Source organism: Colobus angolensis, unplaced genomic scaffold (assembly GCF_000951035.1).
Source record: "Colobus angolensis palliatus isolate OR3802 unplaced genomic scaffold, Cang.pa_1.0 Scaffold38, whole genome shotgun sequence".
Taxonomy (NCBI): domain Eukaryota; kingdom Metazoa; phylum Chordata; class Mammalia; order Primates; family Cercopithecidae; genus Colobus; species Colobus angolensis.
In genome coordinates, this window is record NW_012117154.1 from 4911599 (window position 1) to 4933854 (window position 22256).

The 22256-nt window shown below is 42.7% G+C and overlaps 1 protein-coding gene across 1 annotated transcript in view; it reads left to right on the forward strand.

Moving 5' to 3' along the window:
• Positions 1-22256, forward strand: part of FAM3B (family with sequence similarity 3, member B) — a 52787-nt gene that overhangs the window by 15516 nt on the left and 15015 nt on the right. The window contains exons 3-4 of the mRNA XM_011954220.1: positions 13970-14093; positions 20102-20164. Coding sequence (XP_011809610.1) covers positions 13970-14093; positions 20102-20164 — 187 coding nt within the window. The remainder of the gene's footprint in view (positions 1-13969; positions 14094-20101; positions 20165-22256) is intronic.

Below are 22256 nucleotides of genomic sequence, written 5' to 3' on the forward strand. Positions count from 1 at the left end.
TGACTTTGGCTTGCATCTGGTCAGATCTGAGGGAGGGCCATCATTTTCTCGGAAAGTCTTGTAAAACAGAACGAAACCAAACACATCAGCTGTGTCAGCCACCTCCGTAGACTCTCAACCAAGACAAAATGAACTGACAGCTCTTAAATGGCCATAGTCGAGGTAACACTGAAATTCAAGTCAGGAAAACTAACATGTAATGCTAATCTTGCCACTAACTCGCTGTTAACATCTTGGAGTTGTTCCTTATCTGTCAGTGAGGGTGCATAGCAGATGCCACCTATACTTAAGGCTCTTTCCAGTCCTGAGATGACATCTACCTCCAATGGTGCCATGTCCTCTGAAATATCGCTGTCCTTAGTAAAACCCAGGATTACCCCGGAAGCACATTGTGTAGGATTCACTGCAGTGCCCTCTGGCTGAAGTCATACAGGAGCAATGCTACTCTCACTTGGTGGCAAAGGCTTAAGGCTTAATAAAGGTGACACAGTGCTGGGAATGGCCACCAACCCGGGGCGGGGGGAGTTCAGCAACTTTTGACAGTGGCTTCCCTTAGCCAAATGCACACCCAGCCATACTACCTTCACTGGACTCAGAAGCACCTAATAAATAATCAGCATTGATTAGCAGAGAAACAAACACTCTTTAATGGCTTCTGGTCTTTGGTTTTTGCAGACTGGACTTTTAATCTCCTGCAGAACAATGAGGTAATTGAAATGGTCAAAATGCCGTATGCAAACAGCCACCTCCTTTGTTTGCCTGGTCTATATTGACAGGATCTTATTTCATGCCTCGATATTTCTAGTGACTTTGCATGGATCTCCTACCCTCTGGAATAATCTTCCTCGTTTATAGGAGTTAAAATATCATTGTTCCCAAATCAGGAAGTATTTTTAAAAGACAGATTCCTGGACCCCACTCTGGGAAATTCAAAGCTCCCTAGGTCCAAGGTAGAAGCTAAGAACCTGTATGTATTTTAATGTTTTAAACTTGGCTTCCTACAGAGCCAAATTTGATCGTCCTGGAACTAAGCAGTCGTTATGGTTTCCTTTAAATCTAAGGTTCTTTGTGATTTGTATCTGAATTTCATAAAGCCTCCTCTCCACTCTTCCAAGTCCCAGTCTACACATTCCTGTGGTTACAGCACATCTGGGGAAAGCCACCAGGAGAGTCCAGACGCAAGGCTGCGCGAGCTCCATAGCTAGGTTCTCATTGCTGTCGCTACTTTCAGAGCTGGGTAAAGTAGCTATCGTATTATAAACCAGGAGTTGCCCATAAGGATGAGGAATCAGGTGGATTTTCCTCAGCAAGAGAATAATTTCTTAGACTGAAACTGATAGCAGAAGGCCGACTGCATCTTAGGGAATGGTGTCGCTGCTGGAGGCTTTCACTCTTAAACAAGCCAGCTTTTCATGAGGCATAAAAAACAGGAGACTAAATAGAAGGTCCACTGTTCTGCCTGGCTGGGACACTGGCTTCTACGTAAGCCACAGGAACTTTACCTTTTGATTGTTCGGGGGAAGGAATTCCAGGAAAAACACTGAAGACCTTGATGTGGTTCTCCAGGCAGGGTTTGGAAAGAACGGTGTTTTCCCAGGAGCTGTGTCCACCCTCCAACCCCACACTGAGTTAGGAACATGGTCTTCTTTCTTCATTCACGTGGTGATACTTTGTGCTTCTGGGAAATGGATGAAGGACTCGGAAAGCCTACTGACTCTTTTTTTTAATGACACATGGGTTCCCTGCCCACTCCCAGGCCCTGTGAGGAAACACAAAGGCCCATCTGGGTGTCATCCTTAGTCACTAAAGCCGCATACTCCCTGGAGGATATGAGGCATATCAAACGCCTCCCTTCTGGAAAGCCCGCCTGCACATGTCCACACGAAACAGGACTCTCACTTTGCAGAGCTCCAGGGGCTTCAAGTCTGGAAGCTGGGGAGGAGGCCATGCTCCTGGCTGATGGGCTGCCAGGCCCTGTAGTGGGGACCTGCTCGTTCTGCTGCTGACCCCGTAGGAGGAGTCCCTGGGGAGAGCATCCCTATGGGACCCCCATAATGGCCCCACTGGAGACTTCAGCACCAGCCCTTTGGGTGAGTGTCCTGGGTCCAAGGGTGGGAGTGCTGGGCAGGTCTGTGTAGGCCTGTGTACCCTAAGCCCCAGCCCCTGAGGCAGGAGGAGGGACAGGAACAAGTTAGGCTAGAACTCAGCCCACTGTTCTCCAGTTGGGACTCTTCTCACCCAAGCTCCTCCTTTCCCTCCACCTAAGTTTAGAAGCTGCTGCTCCTGCCTTGGGAACCTGTCATGGGATTGAGGCCAGGCCTGGTGCCCTTTGATCATTGCAAAGGCTCCCAGTGCCTGTCGGTGCCAGAGCCATGGAAAGCTAGGAAACAAAGAATGCAGATGTCAGGTGGGAGGAAGGCCCAGGTACCCTGTGGCCCTTCAGCCTCCCAGGGTGCTTATAAAAGAAATATTTAATGCATCTGAAATAAACTTTACCTGGAAAGCATTTACTGCTAGTTTCAGAATGAAAAATGTATTTTTAGGTCAAAACTGTTATTCGATATGTTTGCAGGCAAAACCCTTAGCTAAATCACAAAACACGGATTATTTTATAAATCTTTCCACCATTTCTGGAAAGAAGTACTCCTTGGCTTTGTTATCCTCTCCTCCCTCATTAGTTAAAGGTTTAACTTTGAATTTAGGCTTAACTTCTCTCTGCTTCCTATATTGCTTTTGAGGTTTATTGACCAGAACATGTGACTTGCATAGGAGCCAGAATCATCCCAAAGGTTAGTAGAGATTGGAGAAATATGAGGACCAGATATTTACACCAGTTTAGTTGCAAAGAGATGCTGCCTTATTCATCTTGTGTTCCCATTTCTGTTTGTCTTAAGATATTTTTTAATTTCCCTTTTAATTTCTTCTCTGATCCATTGTAATTTCTTCTCTGATCCATTGGTTGTTCAGGAACATGTTGTTAAATGTCTACATATTTGTAGATTTCCTGCAATTACTCCTGTGATTAATTTCTAGTTTCATACCCTTATGGTGGGGATCTTCTCTTTGCCTCCTTTGTGGTGTCTTCAGATCCTGTTTGCCCACTTGTAACGGTTCAGCTGGCTTTACCACAGAGTAAAACTACCTTTTCCATCTTCCCTTGCTACCTCTTGTGCTAAGCTGCTGCCATACTGTTGTCCTAATGACCATACTCTCCAGGATGCAGAGGTGATTTTATCTTTTAGGAACCATCGGGGCCATGGATGTGGCATGCCGTCCGCCTCTGTGAGTAAGCGTACCACACCTGTCAGCATGCACAGCGTGTCTGTTTAGAGGCGCGCGTCCTCTTCGTCCTCCAGCTGAGAGGATTCTGTATCGAGTTTACTCCCTGCAGCATCCTGATGATGACAAAAAGACCTGGAAGTGTTTCTGAGACACAGTTCATAAGTCTCTGAGAGCAGGTCCTAGTTAAACGAACCATGGAGCTGCCGTGCCGAGAACAGCACTGCCCACGGGAAAGCGGACAGGTCTGTGCGCTTGTGAAGGGAACAGGTCGCTGACGCTAAAGGGGAGCACGGGCTCCAGGGAGGATTCCTGAGTATTCCCATTCGTGTATTCTCTCAATTACAGGGTGTCTGTACAGGGTGTCTGCAAAGTTGGGAACCAGGACATACCTACTTTTAAACTGTTAGTTACATTTTCAAATGCTATATTCAATGTATTTTCAGGCAAATACCTAAGTAATGAGTATAATTATTAAATTGAAAAAAGAAACAAAATGCAGAGTGTCTAAAAATCTAGAAACAGTGGAAAAATAGTCTATAGCACGTTTTCATGTGAGCCATTGGACACTTGCTTTAAATTTAGGTATCTGGAAATTGAGAAAAAACAAAACAAAACAAAATAAAAACATTAAGTTAATTGTTTGAAAAGTTTAACCACATTAGCCAGGCTGGTCTCAAACTCCTGACCTCAGGAGATCCACCCGCTTTGGCCTCACAAAGTGCTGGAATTACAGGCCTGAGCCACCGTGCCCGGCTGAGTATTTTTTAAAAGGGAAAAGAAACTGTAGGCTATTTGAGTGTTAACTGCTAAGAAGAATAAAATAAAACAGGGAGTGGGGCTGGGTGGTACTGGGATGGGCTGGAGTGTTGAGATGAGATGGGATCGGCGAGGAGAAAGATCTGAAGGACAGAGCCGGCCTTCAGGATTGGTGTGAGCACTCACGGGAGAGCTCTGTGTTTTCACGTACTGGGGTTGGAGGACTGTGGTCACCAAGAAACCCAGACCACGTCCGGCTCGGCCCTGACAGCTTGCTCTGATGTCACAGCACCTCTCTGTGCCCAGTTTTCTCCAGCAGGCCCTTCCAGCACTAGTGCTGTTTGCCCTGGTCATGATAGCTTTTATCTTTAATTCATTGACAGCATGTGTTGATATATGTATATATTGTGGAATGGCCCAATCAAGCCAGTTAACATGCATCACCTCACATATTTAACATTTTTATGTGATGAAACACTTAAAATCTACTCTAGTGGTGATTTTCGTGTATACAATGCAGTAGTTCCCCCTACTTATCTGTGGTTTTGCTTTCTGTGATTTCACTTACCCTTGGCCATTCACAGTGCAAATGTACTAAATGGAAAACCCCAGAAAAAAGCAATTTATATGTTTTAAATTGTGTGCCATTTTGATTACTGTGTTGTAATCTCACACCTTCTCTCCTTGTCCTGCCTTATCCCACGGGGGACGTGAATCCTCCCTTTGTCCAGCATCTCGGTGCTGTACGCACTCCCTGCCTATTAGTCACTTAGGAGCCAGCCTGGTCATCGGATTGACTGTCAGAGTATCTGTGTTCAAGTCACCTTTATTTTACTGAATAATGGCTCCACAGAGCAAGAGTAGAGGTGCTGGCAACTTGGATATGCCAAAGAGAAGCCAGAAAGTGCTTGCTTGCTTGCTTTCTTCCTTTTTTTTTTTTTTGAGATGAAGTCATGCTCTGTCACCCAAGCTGGAGTGCAGTCGCGCCATCTTGGCTCACTGCAACCTCCGCCTCCCGAGTTCGAGTGATTCTCCTGCCTCAGCCTCCCAAGTAGCTGGGATTACAGGTGCTCACCACCATGCATGGCTAATATTTGTATTTTTAGCAGAGACAGGGTTTTGCCATGTTGGCCAGGCTGGTCTCGAACTCCTGAGCTCAGGTGATCTGCCCATCTCAGCCTCCCAAAGTGTGGGATTACAGGCATGAGCCACCACGCTCAGCTGGAAAGTACTTTCTTTAAGTGAAAAGGTGAAAGCTCTCGATTTCATAAGGAAAGAAAAAAATCATTTGCTGAATTTGCTAAGAATTTCAGTAAATACAGTAAGATGTTTTGCGAGAGACCACATTCATGTAACTTTATTAGAGTTAGTTGTTAATCTCTTGCTCCAACTAATTTATAAATTAAACTGTATTGTTAATTGTTGTTAATCTCTTACTTTGCCTAATTTGTAAACTAAACTTTATCACAGGTATGTCTGTATAGGAAAAAAATAATAATAATATAGGTAGAGCATCCCAAATCTGAAAACACACAACCTGAAATGCTTCAAAATCTAAAACTTTTTGAGCAGCAACATGACACTCCAAGGAAATATTCATCGGAGGGTTTTGGATTTGGAATTTTCAGATTTGGGATGTTCAACTGGTAAGCATAATGCAAACATTCCAAAATCCAAAAAAATTTGAAACACTGCTGGTCCCAAGCATTTTGGAGAGGGGATACCCAACTGGTATATATAGGGTTCTGTACTATTTGTGGCTTCATGCATCCACTTGGCATATTGGAATGTACCCTTTGTGAATGACAGGAAGACCACTGTATATTGTTATTAACTGTAGTCACTATGATGTGCAATAGATCTGTTGAACTTATTCCTCCTGTGTAGCTGAAACTTCGTACATTTCGACCAACATCTTCCCAAACCCTGAACCTCTGGCCTCTGGTAAGTACCATCCTCCTCTCACCATCCTACTCTGCTTCTATGAGTTCAACTTGTTTAGATTCCACATGTAGGTGAGAACACGTGGTGTTTGTCTTTCTGTGGGTGTGTTGTTTCTCTTAGCATAATGTCCTCCACATTCATCTACGTTGTCACAAATGGCAGGATTTCCTTCTCTTTTAGGCTGAATAGCATTCTATCGTGCACTCTGTTATACCACATTTTCCTTATTCATTCTTTCATCGATGGGCACATAGGTTGATTCCGTATTTGGCTATTGTGAATAATGCTGCAGTGAACCTGGGAGTGCAGATCTCTCTTTGACATACTGATTTCATATCCTTTGGATGTATGCTCAGATGTGAGATTGCTGAATCATATATTCTACTTTCAATTATTTGAGGAATCTCCATACTGTTTTTCCGTAATGGTTATACTAACCTACGTTCCCGCCAATAGCATATAGGGTTTTCTTTGCTCCACATCTTCACCAACACTCATTATCTTTCCTGTTATTAGTAATAGCCATTCTAACAGGTGTGAGCTGGTATCTCATCATGCATTTGCATTGCCCTGATTATTAGTAATATTGAACATGTTTTCATATACATTTTAATTATTTGTATGTCTTATTTGGAAAAATCTTTATTCAAGTTCTTTACCCATTTTTCAATCAGGTTTTTTGTTTGTTTTCTTGTTATTGGTTGTTTGGGTTCCTTATATGTTTTGAATATTAATCACCAGATTTACACTTTGCAAATATTCTCCCCCATTTTGTAGGTTGTCTCTTCACTCCGTTGATTGTTTCCTTTGCTGTGCAGAAACTTTTTGGTTTGATGTAATTCCCTTTGCCAATTTTTGCTTGTATTGCCTATATTTTTAGGGCATATTCCCCAAATCATTGCCCAAACCAACATCATGGAGCTTTTCCCTTATATTTTATCGAGTAATTTCATATTTTCAGGTCTTATGTTTAAGTTGTTAATTTATTTTGAGTTGACTTTTTTATGTGGTGTGAGATGAGGATCTAATTTCATTCTTCTGCATATGGAGATCCAGTTTTCCCAATACCATTTATTGAAGGGACTGTCCTTTCCCCATTAACTTGAGTTGATATTATGATGTTAACTGTGGGCTTTTCATATGTGGTCTTCATTGTGTTAAGGAACATTATCATGAAAGGATTTCAATTTTGTCAAATTCTTTTCTTCTACTTTCTGTCTAAACCATATGACATTCTCATACAGCTTTTGTCCATTCCGTTGATGCGGTATATCACATTATTGATTTGTGTATGTTGAATCATCCTTGCATCTGTCCTTGCAAGGATAGGTCCCTCTTAGTCATGGTGATTTCGTTTGGATATTTGGCCCTGCCCAAATCTCATTTGGAATTGTAATTCCCAATGCTGGAGGTGGAGCCTGGAGGGGGACATATTTGGATCATGAGGGTGCATCCTTTACAGCTTGGTGCTGCCTTTGCGCTAGTGAGTTCTTGTGAGATCTGGTAATTTAAGTGGGTGGCACCTCCCCCTGCCACTCTATCTCACTTGCTCCTACTTTCACCATGTGACATGCCTGCTCCCCTTCACCTTCCACCATGATTGTGATTGTAAGCTTCCTGAGGCCTCCCTAGAAGCTAAGCAGATGCCAGCACCAAGCTTTCTGTAAAGCCTGCAGGACCATGAGCCAATTAAACCTCTTTATAAATTACACAATCTTAGACATTTCTTTATAGCAATGCAAGAATGTACTAATACACATGGTGAATGATTTTTTTAATGTCTTGTTGAATTCAATTTGCTAGTATTAATATTTTGTTGAGGAATTTGGCATCTATGTTCATCCGGGATATTGACCTACACTTTTATTTTCCTGTAGTGCCCTTGTCTGGCTTTGGTATCAGGGTAATACTGGCCTTATAAAGTGAGTTTAGAAGTATTCCCTCCTCTTCAGTTTTTTGGAAGAGTTTGAAATTAGTTGGTATTAGTTCTTTAATTGGTTAGTAAAATTCAGCCATGAAGCGATCTGGTCCTGGGAATTTTTTTTTTTTTTTTTTTTGATGAAGACTTTCTATTACTGACTTAGTCTCCTTACATTTATTGGTCTATTCCTTTTTTTGGTGTATAATTGTTCACAATAGTCTCTTATGATACTTCAGTGTTTCTGTGGTATCAGTAGTAATGTCTGCTCTTTCATTACTGATTTGATTTGAGTCTTCTCTTTCTTTTTTTCTTAGTCTAGCTAAAGGTTTGTCGATTTTATCTCTTTTCAAAAAACCAAGTCTGTTTTTATGACCTTTTCTATTGTTTTTCTAGGCTCCATTTCATGTACTTCTGTTATGATTGTTGTCGTTTTTTTCCTTCTGCTAACTTTGGGCTTACTTTGTTCTTCATTTTCTAGTTTCTTGATGTATAACCTTAGGTTGTTTATGTGAGACCTTTTTTTAATGTATGCATTTATTACTATAAACTCCTCTTAGGACTGTTTTACTGTATCTCATAAGTTTTGATTTGTTGTGTGTCTGGTTTTATTTTTTTATTTTTTTGTCTCAAGATAGTTTTTAATCTCCCTGTTAATTTCTTCTTTGATCCATTGGCTGTTCAGAAGCCAATGTTGTTTGATTTCTACATATTTGTGAATTTTCTGAAATTACTTTCTGATACGGCTTGAATCCATGTCCTCACCAAATCTCATGTTGAATTGTAATCCTCAGTGTTGGAGATGGGGCCTGGTGAAATGTGATTGGCTCATGGGAGTGGATTTCTTATGAATGCTTTAGCACCATCTTCTTGGTACTGTTCTCATGATAATGAGTGAGTTCTCACAAGATCTGATTGTTCAAAAATGTGTGGTACCTCCCTCTTCTCTCTCTTGCTTCTGCTCTGGCCATGTGATATGCCTGCTATCCCTTTGGCTTCTGCTGTGATTATAAGTTTCCTGGGGCCTTCCCAGAAGCTGAGAAGATGCTAGCATTATACTTCCTGTACAGGCTGTGGAACTGTGAGCCAATTAAAGCCCTTTTCTTTCTAAATTACCCAATCTCAGATATTTCTTTATAGCAGTGCAAGAATGGACTAATACAGAACATTGGTACATAAGAGTGGAGCATTGCTATAAAGATATATGAAAATGAGGAAGCAACTTTGGAACTGGATAACAAGCAGAGATTGGAAAACTTTGGAGGCTCAGAAGACAAGAAGATGAGTGAAAGTTTGGAACTTCCTAGAGACTAGTTGAATGGTTGTGACCAAAATGCTGATAATGAGGTGGATGGTGAAGGCCAGGTTGAAGAAGTCTCAGATGGAAATGAGGAAATTATTGGGAAATGGAGCAAAGGTCACTTTTATTGTGCCTTAGCAAGGAGCTTGGCTGCATTGTGCCCCTGACCTAGGGATCTGTGGAACTTGGAACTTGAGACTGATAATTTAGGGTATCTGATGGAATAAATTTGTAAGCAGCAAAGCATTTAAGATATGACCTGGCTGCTTCTAGTAACCTGTGCTCATAAGTGTTAGCAAAGAAGTGACCTAAAGTTGGAACTTATATTTAAAGGGGAAGCAGAGCATAAAAGTTCAGAAAATGTACAGCCTGGCCATGTGGTAAAAGAGAAAAGCCTATTTTCACAGGAGGAATTCAAGCAGGCTGCAGAAATTTACCTAAGTAAAAAGAAGCCTAGTGCTATTAACCAAGACAATGGGAAAAAGGCCCCAAAGGCATTTCAAAGACCTTTGCCGCAGCCCCTCTTGTCACATAGGCCCAGAAGTTTAAGAATACAGCATGGTTTCATGGGTCAGCCCCAGGGCCCCACTAACCTGTTCAGCTTCTAGACACTGTTCCCTGCATCTCAGCAGCTCTAGTTTCAGCCATGGCTCAAAGAGGCCCAGGTACGGCTGAAGCTGCTGCTTCAGAGGGTTCAGGCCATAAGCCTGGGGGGCGTTCACATGATATTAAGGCTGCAGGTGCACAGAATGCAAGAGTTAATCCATGGGAGCCTCTACCTAGATTTCAGAGAATATATGGGAAATCCTGAGTGCTCAAGCAGAAGCCGCTGCAGGGGCAGAACCTCTACTAGAACAGTGCAAATGGGAAATGTGGGGTTTGAGCCCCCACACTAGTTCCCACTGGAGCACTGCCTAGTGGAGCTGTGGGAAGAGGGCTACCATCCTCCAGACCCCAGAGTGGCAGATCCTGGCAGCTTGCACCCTCAGCATGAAAAAGCCACAGAAACTTAATGCCAGTTTGTGAGAGCAGCCTCAGGGACTGAGCCTTGCAAAGCCCCTGGGGTGAGACTAGTTGCCCGAGGCCTTGAGAGTCCACCCGTCATACCAGTGTACCCTGGATGTGAGACATGGAGTAAAAGGAGATTGTTTTGGAGCTTTAAGATTTGATAACTGCCCTGCTGGGTTTTGGACTTGTGTGGGGCCTGTAGCCTCTTTCTTTTGGCTGATATTTCCCTTTTAAGATGGGAATATTTTACCCAATGCTTGTACCTCCATTGTGTCTTGGAAGTAAATAACGTTTGATTTTTACAGGCTTGTAGGTGGAAGAGATTTGCCTTATCTCAGATGAGACTTGGGATTTTGGACTTTTGAGTTAATGCTGGAATGATTTTGGACTTTGGGGGACTATTGAGAAGGCATAATTGTATTTTGCAATGTGAGAAGGACAAGATATTTGGGGGACTGGGGCAAAATGATATGATTTGGATTTATGTCCCCAACAAATCTCATGTCAAATTTTAATCCCTGTTGTTGGAGGTGGGGCATGGTGGGAGGTGTTTGGATCATAGGAGTGGATGCCTCATGAATGGTTTAGCACCATCCCCTTGATGCAGTGCTCATGATAGTGAATTTTCATGAGATCCGGTTGTTTAAAAGTGTGTGGCACCTCCTTCCCACCCTCATTCTCTATTGCTCCTGCTCTGGCCATGCTCCCACTTTGCCTTCCACCATGATTTAAGTTTCCTGAGGCCTCCCCAGAAGCTAAGCAGATACGAGCACCATGCTTCCTGTACAACCTGCAGAACCATAAGCCAATTAAATCTCTTTTCTTTATAAATTACTCAGTCTCGGGTATTTCTTTATAGCAATGGGATAACGGCCTAATATACTCCTATTGTTGATTTCTAGCTTCATGCCATGGTAGTAGGAAAAGATACTTGATGCTATTTCAATCTTCTTACATTTGTTAAGCTTTGATTTGTGACCTAATATATGGTCTGTCCCGGAAGATATTCCATGTGTGCTTGAGAATCATGGATATTTTGTTGCTGCTGAATAGAATGCTCTGTATATGTCTATTAGATGCATTTGGTGTAAAGAGCAATTCAAGTCTTCTATGCTGAGTGTTGATGTCCCATCAGTATTTATATGTTGAAACCTCATCACTCATCTGATAGTATTAAGAGGTAGGGCCTTGTGGAAAGTAAGACATGAAGACTTATGAATGGGATTAGAGCCCCAGTAATGGTATTAACACCCTTATAAAAGAGATTGAAGGGGGCATGTTTGCCCCTTTCCACCATGTCAGGACACAGCAACAAGGTGCAATCTATGAAAAATGGGCCCTCATCAGACATTGTATCTGCTAGCACCCTGACCTTGGATTTCCCAGCCTCTGAAAGTTTAAGAAATAGGCCAGGCACGGTGGCTCACATCTGTAATTCCAGCACTTTGGGAGGCTGAGGTGGGTAGATCACCTGAGGTCAGGAGTTCAAGACCAGCCTGGCCAACATGGCAAAACCCCATCTCTACTAAAAAGACAAAAATTAGCCAGATGTGGTGGTGCGTGCCTGTAGTCTCAGCTACTTGGGAGGGTGAGGCAGGAGAATCGCTTGAACCTGAGAGGCAGAGGTTGCAGTGAGCCGAGATCATGCCACCACACTCCAGCCTGGGCAACAGAGTGAGACTCCATCTCAAAAACAACAAAAAGTTTAAGAAATAAATTTGTGTTGTTTACAAATTACCTAGCCTAAGGTATTTTTTTAAAACAGCCTGAACAGACTAAGACAAAATTTAATTTTTAAATAATTTTCTGCCTGGCTGATCTATTGTTGAAAATGGGATATTGACATACACTACTACTATTGTATTACAGTTTATCTCTGCCTTCAGCTCTCTTAATTTTTGCATTTAGATGCTCTGATGTTTGGTGCATATATATATATATATATATACACACACACACACACATACGCACACACACAATTATGTCTTCTTGATGAATTCACTCCTTTATTATCATATAATTACCATCTTTGCCTTTTTTCAAAGTTTGACTTAAAGTCTGTTTAAACTGATGTAAATATAGCTATCCCTGCTCTCTTTTGGTTTCCATTTGCATGGAATATTTTTTCCATCCTTTCATTTTCAATCTATACATTTTTTAAAGGTGAAGTGAGTCTCCTGTAGGGTCTTGTTTTTGTGTTTGTTTTTAAATCCATCAAGCTAATCTATATCTTTTGAGAATTTAATTCATTTACATTTGAGGTAATTATTGATAGATAAGGCTTTACTGCTTCAATTTTGTTCATTGTTTCCTGGTTGTTTTGTAGATCCTTTTTTCCTTTCTTCCTGTCTTACTGTCTTTGTTTCTGATTATATGGTTTTCTATAGTGGTATACTTTTATTCTTTACTTGTGATCTTTTATGTATAATCTACCATTTTGCTGACCATACTTCTTAGTTTAAGGTGCTAAGAGTACAGTAATTCATAAAATAGAGCCAAGTCTCTACTCAAACTTAAGGTGAGAGAGTTCTTTCTGAATTCCTTTCTGCAGACTTAGGATTTAAATCTGAAGAGAGCACAGCCCTGTGGGTTCTGTGGGTGATGATAGACAACTATTCTGGGATCTGAGTGGGATCAGTAGTGATGCAGTGAAAGATGTGCGGGGGCTGTTGGGACTTGGGAGCCTCAGGGGTGTTCGGGGCCAGGTGGGCTCCTCGCATTCCAGCCTCAGGTCCCTCAATCCTCCCAAACTGCTGACAACTGTGAAATAAGGATGCTGATGCCAAGATCTGACATCATAGCATCCTGGGCAAAAAGCTCAGTTCCTCACACTCAAGTGAAAGGAGAGTGGGTCAGCTGTGGTGGTCAGGTGTATGTGGTAGAGAGTGTGTGTGTGTCTGTGTGTGATATGGTGTGTGCTGGGGGGGAATGTGTGTGGGAGTGGTGTGGTGTGTGTGTGTACAAGTACAGTGTGTGTGTCTATATGGCATGGTGTGCATATGTGTGTGGTGAGTACATGGTGTGTGTGATATGGTGTGTGTTGGGGGGAATGTGTGTGGGAGTGGTGTGGTGTGTGTGTGTACATGTACAGTGTGTGTGTCTATATGGCGTGGTGTGCATATGTGTGTGGTGAGTACATGGTGTGTGTGTGAGATGTGCAGTATGTTGTATGATGTGTGTGAATGTGTGTTGTGTATAGTGTGTGTGTGTATGTGATACATCATGTGTGTGTATGCATGTGTGGTGTGTGTGTCAGTGTGTTGAGTATGTGATGTGTTGTATGTTATGTATGGTATGTGTGTTTATAGTGTCTGTGGCATGTTGTATGATGTGTGTGTTTAAGGTGTCTAAGGCTGTGTAGATGCGGACGCTTTATAGATGCTCCACAGAGGACTGTCTTTGCTCACCAGCTCTCTTAGACCCCTGTAATCTTTCTTTTATTGTACTGCAAATTACATTGCCCACCAAGAACGTCACAATGGGCAGCCATGGGCAGTGATTCCCAGCCCTTTTGAAATTTTTACGCTACTCAGTATCCCTCTCTCTCTTTGCTTATTTGTCACTTTAAAATAAAATCAGATTCAGTGAGCTTTGTGTCTTTAGGGGAATTCTCAGTGAAGTCTGGAAACCCTTCCCCTCAGGTTTTCCCACTGCTGCTTGGAGTTTCTGGTATGAAGTGCTGGTGCTCTCCACCAAGCAGCAGGTGCATCTGCAAATTACTGTGGGATGTTAACGGCTATATACTTTCTTATTCATTACAGCCCCAGTCCCCAAAAGGCAAAAATGTGACCACTGGACTCCCTGCCCATCTGACACCTATGCCTACAGGTTACTCAGCGGAGGTGGGATAAACAAGTACGCCAAAATCTGCTTTGAGGATAACCTGTAAGTACCGGTGTTTAGAAGGAAAATAAAGCTATCCTACTGGTTCTTCCACCTTCTCTGAGGCTGACCAAGCAGCATTTCTGCCCATAGGAGAGAACCATATGTCGTTGGTCTCAGGCAAAAGGCTGAGAGCATCCAAGTGGAAATGAGAAAGCTCTGCTGTATTCATCAGGGAAGGAGCTGATTGTCTCTAATGGCTGTATGTGTCCTGTGTTGAATGGTTTTACGGTTTCATTTGACTGCAGTTATACTTAGGATTTAAATCTGAAGTGAGCACAGCCCTGAGGGTTCTGTGGGTGATGATAGACAACTACTCTGGGATCTGAGTAGGGATCGGTAGTGATGCAGTGAAAGGCATGTGGGGGACGTAGGGGCATGGGAGCCTCAGGGGTGTTCAGGGCCACGTGGGCTCTGAACAAAGTTAGACTACTTTAAAAAGCAAAGTTAGACTTCTTTACTTTGAATATGTGGCAAAGTCCTTCAAAGTCCTGGGAATATGAAAATTCAGCTGATAGTTTCTTAGTTTTATTTCATGATCCTCACCCCCCTGGATTAAAGTAGGTGTTGTTTCTGTTTGCAGTCCATACTTCACACTTCTTCAATATTTTGGGAAAATCCATATAGGATTGATATTATTTCTTCGTTAAATATTTGGTGTGATTTCCCAACAAACTCATCCAGGCCTGGAGGGGTTTGTTTTGAGGTTTTTAACCTCAAGAAGAAACAGATAACTTAAGTAGTGCTGTACTTATTACATCAATTAAATTTGCAGTTTCTTCTTGAGTGGGCCTTTTTTTTTTTTTTTTTTTTGTGCTTCCTCAATTTATAGCACAGCTAAGCTCAGGCGAGTCCTTCTTTGTTCAGATTGTAATCAGCCATTTCTCTAAAAGGATAGTTCCTTAATGGGACATGGTATTTAGAAACTGAGATCTAGACACCCATGGGCACTTTTAGTGGACAGAACCAAGCAATGCATTTGTTTCTAAATCATAAATTTATATTAGCATTTACAATTCAAATTCAGCAGTGCGGGAGTCTTACCCCCTTAAGTTCTTTGATTTTACATTTTAACTCTTCCCTTACACTGAGAATCTTGGTTCCTAGTACTATTAACCTTTGCCTTCAAATTACAATACCAGGACTACTAACAATACAACTACTGAGCGAAGTTAAAAAATGTTGTTTGCAGTTCCTTACAGGTTTAAAAATATTTTATTAAGGGTATAAAGAGTCAGATGTCTATATTAATCAAGGCTCTCCAGAGAGACAGAGCCAATGGTGGTGGGAGGTAGGAAGAGAAAGGAAAGAGTGGATTTATTTATTACGGAAATTGGCTTATGCAATTATGGAGGCCAAGAGGTCCCATGACAGGCCATCTGCAAGCTGGAGACCCTGGGATGCTGGTAACATGGCTGAGTCCAAGTACCAAAGCCTCAGAACCAGAGAGGCAGATGGTGTAATTCTTAGTTTGAAAACCAATAGGAGATGGGGGGTCTGCTGGTGTCAGTCTTGGAGTCTAAAGGCTGGAGAGCCTGGAGTTCTCATGTTCAAGGTAGGAGAAGTAGAAGGGTGTCCCAGCTCCAGCAGACAGAGAGAGAGAGAGAGAGACAAAAGGGGATTGAAGTTGTCTTTTTTTTTTTTTTGGAGACGGAGTCTCTCTCTGTCACCAGGCTGGAGTACAGTGGTGCCATCTCGGCTCAATGCAACCTCTGCCTCCCAGGTTAAGCAGTTCTGCTTCAGCCTCCCGAGTAGCTGGGACTACAGGCGCACACCACCATGTCCAGCTAATTTTTGTATTTTTAGTAGAGACAGAGTTTCACCATGTTGGCCAGGATGGTCTTGATCTCTTGACCTTGTGATCCGCCTGCCTCAGCCTCCCAAAGTGCTGGGATTACAGGTGTGAGCCACCGCGCCCGGCCAAAGTTGTCCTTTTATAAGGAACCCACCCACTCCTGTGATAACAGCATTGATCCATTCAGCAGGGCAGAGTCGTCATGGCCTAATCACTTCCTAAATGTCCCACCTCTTAATATTGTTGCAATAGCAATGAAATTTCCACATGGCATTGAGAGGTGACAAACATTCAACTCATAGCAATGGCCACAGTCATATGAAATAATTACTTTCCCTGTAGTTATTTTACATTGGATTAATTTCCATGTGCTTTCAATGCTAGGTTTTTCTCTTTTTCTTTGGGTTTCATTTAATTTTTGTGTATGTGTTTATGTCGTTCAGAAATCAGCATTATGTTTGAACATTACAGTTCCAAAAAAGGAGGCTCAGAGAAATCTTCCCTGTATTCTCCACCTTTTCTCTCCACCTCCTGTTCCCATCTCCATTAATTTTTAAATTAGTTTTTGATTTATTCTTCCAATATTTTTTAATGGCAAAAAAATAAGCTATATATATATATAATTAATACATATCTATGTATGTTTTGTATACATGTATATATGTGCATGTATACATGTGAATATATATGTATATGTGTGTATGAATATGTGCACATATATGTATATATACACATGTATACACATATACACTCATGTACACACACATATATATCCTTTCTTACATAGAAGGTGGTAAACTCTATACACAGTTTTGACTTTGGCTTTCTTCACTTAACAGTTAATAGAGATTACTCCATATCAGTACATAAGGCTTTTCCTCATTTTCTTTATTGATATGTAGTATTCCATAGCATGGATGTGTCATAGTTTATTCAACTAGTTCTGCGCTGATAGGCATTTCTGATGTTTGATATATTTTGGTATTACCAATAATGCTGCAATGAATAACCTTATGATGAATATATCATTTTGTAATAAATTATGATAAGGTGAACACTTGTGTAACCACCATCCTTGCTAAGAAATAGACGATCACTTATCTCTCCATAAGCCCTCTGTGTACCCCTTCCCAAATGCAACTTCCTCTTTCCTTCCTGCCCAGTGGTAACCTGGATTTTTTTGATGTCGATTGATTTCCTCACTTTGCTTGGTAGTTTTACTGCCTAAGCATGCATTGCAAAATACTGTTATTTAATTAAACATTTGTTTAATGTTGTCTGTTTTGGACTTTGTATAAATGGAATTGTAAACCAAATACTCTTTTGTGTCTGAGATTTATCCTTCTTGTTGGATGTAGCTGTTGTTCTTAGATGTTCATTGCTGTCTCATACTGCATTGCATGAATATGTTACAGTTATCCACTCTATGGTTGAATGACATTTGAGTGTTCCCCAGTTTGGGGTTATTATGCCCAGTACTGTTTATGTCTCTTGGTGCACATGCACATACATTTCTGTTGAGTGTTTTTTTGCAGAAGGATTCTCACAACTAGCCTCAAATTCGGTGATACTCTAGAAAAACTCCTAAGACCCAATAACATGTTACACTTATAGGTAAGGTTTATTACAGCAAAAGACACAGAGCAAACGCTGCTGCATGTTCTGCTGATGGTGAATTCTTCCAGTTTATGTTTCTCTGAAGTATCTTTATTTCATCTTCATTCCTGAAAAATAGCATGGTCTGCTGATGGTGAATCCTTCCAGTTTATGTTTTTTGAAATATCTTTATTTCATCTTTGTTCCTGAAAAATACTTTTGCAGGCTGTGTTGGCCATTATTTTATTTCAGCACATTCAAGGTACTATTCCACTGTCTTCTAGGTTCTATATTTTCCTTTTGAGAAGTCAGCTGACAGTCTTATTGTTGCTACTGTGAAAGTAACTGCCTATTCCCCTCATCCCTGTCACCTTTGAGATTCCTTGTCTTTGGTTTTCAACATTTGTACCCCAGTGTGTCTTTTGTTGTTTTATCTTCTTTGGAGTTTTTTTGAGTTTCTTAAATATGTAGGTATTGAAGTCCTTCATCAAATTTAACAAATTATCTGCTCTTGTATCTTCTGCCCATTCACTTTCTCCTCTTCTGAGATTCTTAATGAAACATATGTTAGACCTTATCACTACTGTATTTTCTGTAGCCTACAGTCTATTTTGTATTTTCCATTTGTTTATCTCTCTGCTCTTTATCATGGACAGAGATGTTTTCCATTCACTGATTCTCTCTTCCACTGTGCCTAATCTGCTGTCAAACCCATTCATTCGCTACTGATTTTAGGTTACTATATTATCTTAGTTTTAGAAATTTATTCTGGTTCTTTTTTAAATCAGCATGTCAGTTTTGGTACTTTTCAGTTCTGAAATTTTTAATTTTATCAACCATGTTTTTGAATACATTATAGTTAAAGTCTGAGTTGGATAACTCTAGCATTTCGTCTCTAATTTAGACTAAGCATTTAGACTTTATTTGGTCTCTAATGTATACAACCATTTAGTGTGCCTGTGAGTCCGTCACTGTTATCCACTGTTTTCTGCTGGTTCCATGGCTCTTGTGTGCGTTGGCTTCTTTCCTCACGTGTGAGATTTCATATGATCTTGCACTGTTTTTTTAAAAAAATTGAGGCATGGGATGATATCTTCTTCTGAGGAATTGTCTTTGCTTCTCCTAGGGACCTGGAACCTTTAGCAGAACAGGATGACCTGAATAAGTGTTAAAGATTTTCTGGGCCACCTAGTTGACTAAAAACTAGGCTGAAGTTTATACAAGCTCTGATTTATTTCTGGTTTGCTCTCACTTTCAGGATTCAACCCTTTGTGACCTCAGCCCAAATAAGATGTGGGAGATTTAACATGGCCCTGACCTTGCCTTCCAACTTCTGTTTCCTTGGCTCACATGGTTGTCAGAAGAACTGTTCACATCCTTACACACCTTTTCTGGAATCAGAAAATTCTCCTTGGTTAAAAGTAGTTTTAAATGCTGGACTTACCAACCTGAAATTTAGTCTTCTCCCAGATCTTGGCCTGGGAAATTCTTTACTACCTTATTTGGTCTCTAATGTATACAACCAGATCTTTAACAACAACAGCAACAATAAACTTGCCTCATGTTTTCTGTTTTTCTCTATTAGAGAGTTGGTTTAGATTAGCCAATTTTCTATTATCAGAAAGTTCTTTCTGCTTCAAGTTATTACGGAATATTCTCTAAAATTGTCAAAAAGCACTAAGCCTAGAAAACTCATAGGGGAGTTTAGGTAAAGGTGTCAAAACAGAATATTAAAGTTTTGTGTTCACTATTCCAAAGCATGGATAAAGGAGGAAGACTTCCAAATTCTTTTCATAAAGCTAACGTCATTGATTCTGACACTTGACAATGGGAACATGCACATGTACAACATGCACACACACAATTTCTGTGATCTTCAGCAATAATTACCCTCTCCAGGAAAGTCATTTAGTCTTCCTGATTTTAGGGCACAATCTCGAATTTGGCATTTCATATTCTCCAATTTAAAGGTTAAAAATTAAGTGACATAGCCAGGCACAGTGGCTCATGTCTGTAATCCCAGTGCTTTGGGAGGCTGAAGCGGGCAGACCACTTGAGCCCAAGAGTTCAAGACCCGCCCTGAGCTTCATGGCAAAACTCCATCTCTACAAAAAATTAGCCAGTTATAGTGATGCACGCTTGTAGTTCCAGTTACTTGGGAGACTGAGATGGAAGGATTGTTTGAGCCTGAGAGGCAGAGGTTGCAGTGAGCCAAGATTGCACAACTGCACTCCAGTCTGGATGACAGAGTGAGACCCTGCCTCAATCAATAAATAGATAATAAATTAACAAAAAAGTACATCTGTGAAGAGCCTGAGCTAAATAAATCTTGGTTTTTCTTCACCCTAGCCATTTGTCTAAATTATAAGATTGAATGCAGTGTCCAGGTGCCCTGAGATTCCAGGTCCCCTGAGGGATTGAGTCTGTAGACACTGGGAGTAGATGTGTGTGGGTAAGCATGGGAGTGGCGTTCTTGGGAGCTGCACCAAGGCCAGTGCAGACCTTCAAGGAAAAGGTAGGGGACAGCAGATGAGACTGACATTTGGTCAGGGGAAGACTTTGTGGAGCGGGGAGAGTCGCACACCTCTTGGTACTTGACTAATGCTTAGCTCCATTTCAGGCTCATGGGAGAAAAGCTGGGAAATGTTGCCAGAGGAATAAACATTGCCATTGTCAACTGTAAGTTATTAAGTATTTTCTTTAAACTTCTCTAAAAGCTCTCTGGTCAGATTTTCAAAGGTACTTTGGATTTTCAAGACTTTTGCACATGATTTAGGCTAGGTTTATATTTTAATGCATTTTAAAATTATATATTCAATTATTTTTACAAGTCTCACTTCACAGATTATTTGTGGTTCTAACAACAAATAAACAACTGAAAACCAAACATAGACTTTATTTCTAAAAAAGGAAAAAAACAGAGGGATAGGCCAAAGGTAGGGTTAAAACCAGAAGGGCCGCCAAAGGGGTGCAACCTGTGGTCCTGGACTGAGCCTCTCGTTTGCTCCCAGAGTCCCAGTGTCTGCTTAGGGGCTGAGACCACAGACCATCTCATACTTCTGTGTGATAAAAGCCACGGCAGCCTCATGGGAAACAAAACCTGGCCTTTCTCTTAGGTCTGGAAAAAAGCTGTCTCACAGTTGCCATTGAGGGGCCCAGAGGAGAAGGAGAGGGTTTCCCACAACGTCCCTATGAGTGAGTGGACATAAAGCCCCGAGACGCGAGGGCTGTGGAAGTGGAGATAAAATGCTCCTAGTCCGACAGCCCTGAAGGAGACTGTAAAGTAGGAAGTGAACAAGCTGAGTGGGCTCTGGTGTTCCTGTAGGTTGAGGCAGGTGGGCCTGGTTGAGGGGGCTCTGGCGTTTCTGTGGGCTGAACTGCTTGGGCCTGGCTGAGCTGACTCTGGTGTTTCTGTGTGCTGAGGCGTTTGGGTCTGGCTGAGGAGGCTCTGGTGTTTCTGTGGGCTCAGCTGATTGGACCTGGCTAAGGGCACTCTGGTGTTTCTGTGGGCTGAGGCGATTGGGCCTGGCTGAGGGAGCTCTGGTGATTCTGTGGGCTGAGCTGGTTGGGCCTCGCTGAGGGGGCTGTGGTGTTTCTGTGGGATGAGGCGGGTGGGCCTGGCTGTGGGGGCTCTGATGTTTCCGTGGGCTGAGGCCATTGGGTCTACGTGAAAGGACTTGAGTGTTTCTGTGGGGTGAGCTGATTGGGCCTGTGTGTGGGGATTCTGGTGTTTCTGTGGGCTAAGCTGGTTGGGCTTGGCTTGGGGACTCTGATGTTTCTGTGGGGTGAGCTGATTGGGCCTGTCTGACCGGACTCTGGTGTTTCTGTGGGCTGAGCTACTTGGGCCTGGTTGAGGGGACTCTGTTGTTTCTGTGGACTGAGCTCGTTGCGCCTGGCTGAGGGGGCTCTGTTGTTTCTGTGGCCTAGGCGGTTGGGTCTGGCCGAGGGGACTCTGGTATTTCTGTGGGCTGAGGCAGTTGGGCCTGGTTGAGAGGGCTCTGGTGTTTCTGTGTGCTGAGGCGGGTGTGCTTGGCTGAGGGGACTCTGGTGTTTCTGTGGGCTGAAGTGGTTGGGCCTGACTGAGGGGGTTCTGGTGTTTCTGTGGGATGAGTCGTTTGGGCCTGGCTGGGGGGTCTCTGGTGTTTCTGTGTGATGTGGTGGGTGGGCGTGGGTGATGGGGCTCTGGTGTTTCTGTGGGCTGAGGTGATTGGGCCTGGCTGAGGGGACTGTGGTATTTCTGTGGAATAAGGCAGGTGGGCCTGGCTCAGTGGGCTCTGGTGTTTCTCTGGGCTAGGTGGTTCGGCCTGGCTGAAGGGGCTCTGGTGTTTCTGTGGGATGAGGCAGGCGGGCCTGGCTGAAGGTACTGTGGTGTTGCTGTGGGCTGAGCTTGTTGGGCCTGACTGAGGGGACTCTCGTGTTTCTGTCGGATGAGATGGGTGGGCCTGGCTGAGGGGCCTCTGGTGTTTCTGTGGGCTGAGCTGGTTGGGCCTGGCTGAGGGGGATCTAGTGTTTCTGTGGGCTGAGGCGGATGGGTCTGGCTGAGGGCAGTCTGATGTTTCTGTGGGCTGAGGCGGTTGCGCCTGCCTGAGGGGGCTGTGCTATTTCTGTGGGATGAGGCGGTTGGGTGTGAATGAGGGGGCTCTGGTGTTTCTGTGGACTAAGGTGATTCGGCCTGGCTGAGGGGCTCTGGTGTTTCTGTGGGATGAGGCGGGTGGGCCTGTTTGAGGGGGATGTCTGGTGTTTCTCTGAGAAGAGGTGGGTGGGCCTGAATGGGG